Source organism: Mus caroli, chromosome 5 (assembly GCF_900094665.2).
Source record: "Mus caroli chromosome 5, CAROLI_EIJ_v1.1, whole genome shotgun sequence".
Lineage (NCBI taxonomy): Eukaryota > Metazoa > Chordata > Mammalia > Rodentia > Muridae > Mus > Mus caroli.
Genome location: NC_034574.1, coordinates 132,048,003 through 132,055,686, shown reverse-complemented (window position 1 = coordinate 132,055,686; position 7,684 = coordinate 132,048,003). Strand labels below are relative to the sequence as shown.

General features: G+C 52.2%; 1 protein-coding gene across 1 annotated transcript in view; it reads left to right on the top strand.

Moving 5' to 3' along the window:
- Positions 1 to 3,045, top strand: part of LOC110294709 (cytochrome c oxidase assembly protein COX19) — an 8,818-nt gene extending 5,773 nt beyond the window's left edge. Inside the window, exon 3 of the mRNA XM_021163115.2 lies at positions 2,485 to 3,045. Coding sequence (XP_021018774.1) covers positions 2,485 to 2,569 — 85 coding nt within the window. The 3' untranslated portion in view covers positions 2,570 to 3,045. The remainder of the gene's footprint in view (positions 1 to 2,484) is intronic.
- Positions 3,046 to 7,684: the final 4,639 nt, after the last annotated feature.

Here is a 7,684-nt window from a genome sequence, read left to right as displayed (position 1 = left end):
CGAGACAGGGTTTCTCTGTGTAGCCCTGGCTGTCCTGGCACTCACTTCGTAGACCAGGCTGGCCTCGAACTCAGAAATCCGCCTGCCTCTGCCTCCCCAGTGCTGGAATTAAAGGTGTGCGCTACCACGCCCGGCTGAGCTGATTTGTTTTGACCGCAGTACCTGGCACAGATGCACAGGGACTCCTACTTATGATTACTTCGAGGGTGTGGCTACTTTGAGATCCTCTGGGGAGGTGACTAGTCTGCCCGGCAAGGCTCTGGACAGTACCAGCAGAGGTTCTTGCCTGTTTGTCTGTGGGGTGAGCTGAAGCAAGGCCTCCTAGTCCCCATGGCTCTGTGCCACACTCGACACCACATAGAGCACGTGCCTCAGAGTTGGGAGGGAAGGGCCTGCTTCCATGGCCTATGGGACCTCAACTAGGCAAGTGCAGGCACCCACGGAAGCTTCTGGCTTTGTCCAGTGTTGGCAAGGGTGTTTTGGTTTGGTTGGTTGGTTGGTGGGTTTATAAATAAATGCAATTAAGAAAATAAAGTTAAAATACTCCTCTCAGGCCTCCGGGGCGTGGGGAACCTCGGGGGCTGTGGCTGTCATCACATCTCAGCTGGCTGTGACCTTGCAGCCCTCCTGCCCCCACCTCCAGAGAGGCAGAGGTGACAGGGGCATGGAATGAGTGTTGCTGGGACAGGCAGGGATGGCAGAGCCCTCAGGAAGGCTCCAGAGCACAGCTCAGGGCTCATCTTAGTGTCTCCGGCCTTAGAAATCCCAGGGACAGTTTTCTAGGGGTGTCCTCTGAGGTAACAGAAGCACATTGAGAGCATTCCTTGGCTTGACTTATTCTTTTGTCTGTGTGCGTGTGAGGAAGCTGCTGTCTTTCTGTCTGTGGAGCTCCAGGGTGCTCCTGCCTCCACCTCCCCAGCTATGAGGTCACAAGCACACCTTGGTGGCCTTCCGTCTGTCTGGGGGCTGAGCATCAAGCATGGTTCCTTCTTGTGTCCAGAGCAAGAACTTCACCGGCCAAACCGTCTCCTCGGCCGTTGTTTACTCATCTTTTGGGACAGGGGCTGTGATGGCCTCACTACAGCCTATTTCTGCCCCACACTGGACTCACAGATGTGAGCAAGACCTAAAGTGTCCGGTCTTCCTGTTAGCTGGGCCCAGGCCGGTGGGGACCCATGGGAGCTGAGCCATGTCTTCTGAGCCATGTCCTTCCTGGCTGGTGTTTTTTTATTTTTTATTTTATTTTATTTTTTTATTGTTCCTTTTCTTGCTCTGAGCATCCAGTGGCTAAGAGCCAGCCTCGGTAGGCCTGTGACCTGTGGCTTCAGAGCCACAGAGGCGACTCCCACAGTTAGCATACTCACCTCTGCAACCGCTGGGCAGATGGCCTGAAGGTAGGCCTTAGCTTCCCAGAGCTAGAGTCCTGTGTTCCTGAAGAGCTCCTGGGCTGGGGGGAGACAGCTGTCCCTGTCTTTGGCAGATGTGGGGACATCTGCATCTCCAGACCATGAGCCACTTTCCTCCTGGTGCTTGCTTGCTGTCTGACCAGAGCCAATGAGACTCTGATTCTCGGTGTCTCCCTGGTTAGAGTGTGGCCTCCCAGCCGGTCCTCTCCTTCCATATCAGGACATTGGCACCCACAGGCCCTGGGCCCTGGGACTGTCTGTCCTTGGGGATCATGACTGTGAGTAAGGCAGAGACGTCCCTGGGTTGAGATGGTGACCAGATTCACTGTGAGTGTCTCCTAGTGTTCTGAGCTGCGGGGAGTGGAGTGTGGTGGGGGAGGGGCGTTTACTGAGGGAATGGAGTGTGGAGGATGGAGGGATCAGCCCGAGTGGGCAACAGCATGAGAGCCCTGCCTGTGGACGGCTGGTCGGGAGGCAGGCTGGGGAACCCGGTGCTGGGTTTCTATCTGTCTTCACAGGGCAGCTGTATTCCACGTAGCTGTAAAGGGGGTAGAGCCTCACGGGTGCTGGGATCATAGCACTGGTGACAAGGCTAGGTCATTCTATACCACTTTCTGGCCTCCTCTCTCCAAGTACCCCTTCACAGTGACGTGGAGGAGTCTCCTCAATGTCTTTCTGCAGTGTGGGGGTGAAGAGGTCTTACCCCCAGCTATGTGCACCCCTAAAGTCTTCACAGGCAAGTCCACACAGCTATGAGGACACTTATCTAGCCTTAGCTCTCCCCATTTCAACTCGCACCTGTGACCCCACCCACATCCTCAGCCCCTGTCCTTATGAGCTTGGACTGGCAATGTGGCTGGGAGGGACCGTGAGGCTCACATGGCCTGTTGGCTCCTTGCCCTATGGGGAGGGCACCACTCTCTGGGTCTGTTTTCCTGTTTTAGAGCAGGGGTGGGGGTGGGGGTGGGCTCTGGAGGCCTGGGCAGGTGAATGAAGAAAAGAGCATGGTGGGATGGAGCTCTGCCAACCCCCCAGCCCTTCCTCCCCTCCACCCTGTGACAACATCTTTCTCTTCCAGGCAGCTGATGGCACCGGAGCCGCTAGAGAAGCTCGGCTTTAGAGACCTAATGGAAGGGAAGCCAGAGGCAAAGGATGAATGTTGAGAAGGGAGCCACAGGACTGTGTCCCCTGCCTGGAGCAGAGCTGAGCCCTTCTGCCCACAGTGCAGGGGGACCTGACACTCAGCCCATGCTGCCCCGTGCAGGGACTCTCCGTGGGGACTTTAGAACATGGCTCACCCCTGCAGCACACACCGAAATGAATCCTCTGCTGACCTCAGTTCCCCTCTAGAGAGTGTGTTTTTCTTCCATCTGTGTGTCACAGGACCTGTCAAGACTGAACACTGCTGTGATTTGATATCCCGCCCAGAGTGGCTGTCACACCACAGAGCCCTGGACAACATTCCACAGCGACTCAGCCTGTCACAGACCTGAGTCCTCACACTGGAACCTGTCAGTGAAACCAAGCGACAGGAAAATGTCCGCCTTTTGTGCTCACAGACTCACATCAGCTGGCTTCCCTCTCTCTGTGTTCTCTCCTGTGAACAAAACTGGAATACAAAGTAGGAAGTGAGAAACTGTTTGGCTTTTGACATATTTGACCTCTTGTTTTAAGTGTTTTGAGACAGGGTCTCAAACTGCCTATGTAGCCAAGGATGGCTTCAAACTCTTGATCATTCTGCCTCCGTGTCTGGGGTACTGGGGAGTGGAACCCAGGGTTCCCTGCAGGCTAGGCAAGTACTCTACTGCCTGAACCATGTCTCTAGCACAATTTCTTGCTTTTTAAATGATATTATTTATTTATTTATTCATTTAGGGTAGCACTGTGTCTCAGTGTGTGTGTCTCTGTGTGTGTGTGTGTGTGTGTGTGTGTGTGTGTGTGTGTGTGTGTGTGTAGTTTGTAGGTGGGTCAGAAGACAGCTTAAAGGAGTCTGTTCTCTCCTTGCATGAGTGAGTGTCTCAGGCACTGAACTCAGCTCACCGAGCTTGGTAGATCTCCCAGCTCAGCTTCCACTGTCCCAGTCTAGCAGCAGTTTGGGTTTATGCTGCATACTGTTTTCTGGTCACCCCAAACTGTTTCTAAACCTAGCGTTTCCTTTCAGTAGCCCAGTGTGTGTCTCCACAGGTCAGGTCAGCTGTGCACTAGGAGCTGGCCTACCATCTTCCTTTTTCACTTTTGCACCCTGTTAGAGGAACACCATGTCTCTGTGTCACCCCTGGGTGCTGAGCACTGACCCCGTACTGTGAGCACCAAGCAGGGCTGAGCTGTGGCTGAGCCCAGGCCATCCTCAGAGTCGCCTGTGGGCTGTTTAAACCCCCGGCACCAGCAGAATGCCAGCACCAGAAAGAGAGGGAGGGGGAGGGGGAGAAGAGGGATGGGAGGAGGACTCAGCATATTCCTGTTGGTCTTAGGCAGCAGCTGTGGTACTGCAAGGCCTACTACTACAGGGTCTCCTGATCCCCTCGGGGAGTTTACCTTTGCTCCACTGGATGTGAGTGCCTGAGAGCCCTGTGCCCTGTTACACAGAAAGGCTTCTTGGCCCTACCCACAGTCATGTCCACCAGGGTCTGCTTGTTTGTACACACTCGCTCAGCTCAGACGCACAGTGTGGGGCGACACCAGCTTCGTGTGTACCACATTTCACATTTGAACCTTGGTTTTTATCACCCGACGCTGGTGTCACCCCAGCACTGGTCATAATTGCAGTGATGGAGCAGCCAAGCCCTCTGACGACTGAGCCATCTCGTCAGCCATTTTGTTGTGTTTGACTTATTGAGAGATGGTTCACTCTGTAGCCAAGGCTGGTCTTGAACTCTGCTTCCACCGTCCAAGTGGAAGCCAGAATTAAATTCAGAGTCGTGCTATTTTCCAAGCCTTTGGTGTATCTCGTCAGCAAATGACAAACACACTTAACAGTCAAGAGCGGCAGAGTTTTACCGTTCCAGCACATCACAGTGGCTCCATCCACGAGAGCTCCCCTGTCCACCCATCTCCATCGAGATGCCAGGAACACAGGGTAGCGATGTTGATGGCTTTGGGGACCGGAGTTGGAGGCTACTTGGTTCATTTTATAACAAGTGTGCATCACTTTTATAGAAACTATAAAATCCTTACTTGAAGGAACTCACTGCGTTGAGTAGTGTTTTTATATCCTCTGTAAATTACAGGCTGGTTGTAATTTCTCATCCCCTGTGGATACCAAACCATTTATTTCTCCTGGTGGTACATTGCACTGTGTGTGTGTGTGTATGTGTGTGTATGTGTGTGTATGTGTGTGTATGTGTAGTATGGGTATCCGTGTGTGGGGGTTGTGCAGTATGGGTGTGTGTACCTGTGTGTACACATGTGTGTGGGGTGCAGTATGGGTGTGTGCACCTGTGTGGGGATGTGCAGTATGGGTGTGTGCATGTGTGGGGGTGTGCAGTATGTGTGTGTACACATGTGTGGGGGTGTGCAGTATGGGTGTGTTCATGTGGGGGTGCAGTATGGGGGTGTGCACATGTGTGTGTGGGTATGCAGTATGGGTGTATGCACGTGTGTGTGTGGTGCAGTATAGGGGTGTGCACATGTGTGTGAGGGTGTGCAGTATGGGGGTGTGCATGTGTGTGTGGTGCAGTATGGGGGTGTGCACATGTGTGTGAGGGTGTGCAGTATGGGGGTGTGCACGTGTGTGGGGTGCAGTATGGGGGTGTGCGCATGTGTGTGAGGGTGTGCAGTATGGGGGTATGCACATATGTGTGGGGTGCAGTATGGGGGTGTGCACATGTGTGTGGGGTGCAGTATGGGTATGTGCATGTGTGTGGGGTGTAGTATGGGTGTGCACATGTGTGTGGGGGTGTGCAGTATGAGCATGCTGGGCTTCCACAAGGCTCCCTGAACATCTTGTCATTATAACATCGTGGTAGCTTTGGGGAGAACTACTCCCAACAGTTCTTTGAGCATGCATGTACATTCAGAGGCCAGAGGTCAACCCCGGGGCTCATTCTGCGGGGCTCATTCAACCCAGTGAGCCGAGTGTTCTCCCTCCCTTAGTCTCCTCTGCACTGTCTATGATTACAAGTGTTCATCACTGTACCTACCTTTTCACAGAGTTCCTGGGGATTGAACTAGGACTCTCATGCTTGCGTAGGGAGCACTTTAGCCATTGATTTATCATCCTGACCTCTCTTATTTTAATTATTGATTGGATGATTGATTTTTTTTTTTTTTTGAGACAAGGTCTCACTATGCAGCCCTGGCTTGCTTAGAACTCAGAGAGAACCACTTGCCTCTGCCTCCTGAGTGCTGAGATTAAAGGTGTGCACCACTACTACTGGCCCTCTTTCTTCGCCTTCTTTTTTCTCTTTCTCTTCCTCTTCCTCCCCCTCCTTGTCTTTCTTTTTAAAAGGAACACTTAGGGTTAAGGAGGTGGCTCAGTGTGCAAACTTGAGGACCCAAGAAAATTTAGAGCACCTATATAGCAAGCCGGAAATGGCCACAAATGCAGCCATATCTCCATGTCACTGAGAGACAGCGACAGAAGGATCGCCAGGGCTTGCTAGCTGCTAGCCTAGCTCCAGACTCAGGGAGAGACCCTGTCTCAAAGAAGTATGGAGAGGAGTGATAGAACAGGACACCTGACCTCCTCTTCCAGCCATGCCCATCCATAAACGCACATATGCCACACACACAAAATGTAGAACAGTTTTGAATTGCATTGTATCCTTGGACAGCTGAGTGCTAATCTCAGTGTCTTTCCAAGTTTAGTGTGGAAGATGATGATGACGACGATGCAAAGTAACTCTTAGATTCTAAGAATTGGGGGCTGGAGAGATGGCTCAGCGGGTAAGAGCACTGACTGCTCTTCTGAAGGTCCCAAGTTCAAATCCCAGCAACCACATGGTGGCTCACAACCACCCGTAATGAGATCTGCCGCCCTCTACTGGTGCGTCTGAAGTCAGCTACAGCAAGCCGGGTCAACCGGATTGAGGTCCTAAAATTCAATTCCCAACAACCACACGAAAGCTCTCAACCATCTGTGCAGCTACAGTGTACTCACATACACACACATATATATTCAATGTTAAAAAAATTCTAGGGGCTGGTGAAATGGCTCAGTGGGTAAGAGCACCCGACTGCTCTTCCGAAGGTCCAGAGTTCAACTCCCAGCAACCACATGGTGGCTCACAACCATCCGTAACGAGATCTGGCGCCCTCTTCTGGACTGTCTGAAGACAGCTACAGTGTACTTACATATAATAAATAAATAAATCTTTAAAAAAAAAAAAAATCTAAAAACTGAGACGGAGTCTCACAGCCCAGACTAGCCTTGAACTCCTTCCTGCCTCTGCCTCTGGAGTGCTGGGGATTACAGCCCATGCATATTAACACATACAGCCAGTCTTGGTTTGAAGAGGCTCCCTGGGTAAATGTGTATAGCCTTCACCTGGGCAGGGAGGCTAAGGTTGGACCTGCCCACGGCTCTTTCTTAGTCCCCTCAGGCCTCCGTCCAGACAAACCTCATCTGTGGTAGGTGTGAACCTGCCCATCTTGTGCTCAAATGTAATCGTTTGAGCTGAATGCCCACAATGGGTGAGAACTTGGGGGGGGGTGTTATTATTGCCAGAGACATTAAAGAAGTTTCTATTAAGCCACCGAACAAGTGGCTTTGTCATAATACTAGGAATGAAATCGCAACCCCCTGTTCTGTCCTAGAGGAGTGAAATCAAATTTCACAGCTCTGTGCTTGCCCAGTGTTATAAAGTGGAGCGCCTGGGGCAGAAACCTCCGCCAAGTCCCTCCTCCTGCTGGTAGCCTGGGCAAATGTCACCCTCCACTTAATTTCTTCAGGGAAGACACATCAAACATCATAAAATCGTACCCACGGTGCCCTGAGACTTGGCTGAGCGACGAGGAACCCTCAGAAGCCACCTTTTTGCAGAAGGATGGAGGCTGGGAGTCCAGGAAGCATGCTGGGCCGGGGGTTGGGGGATTCAGGGGCTGCATGTGTTCCAGGATCCTGGATTCTGATCCTGTTTCCTACCACCGTCTGGTGACCCACATACCACAGCCAGCCATCTCGGAGCAGCCAAGCACCATTAAGTACAAGGCCGCCACAGACAGTTCTACCCCTGCTTGTTGGTACCCCCCCCCATGCCCTCTAATGACAGCCTGTGATCCACAGAGTCTATAGCAGAAAATAACAACACGAGGCCAAGCACCACTTTGCCTGCCATGGG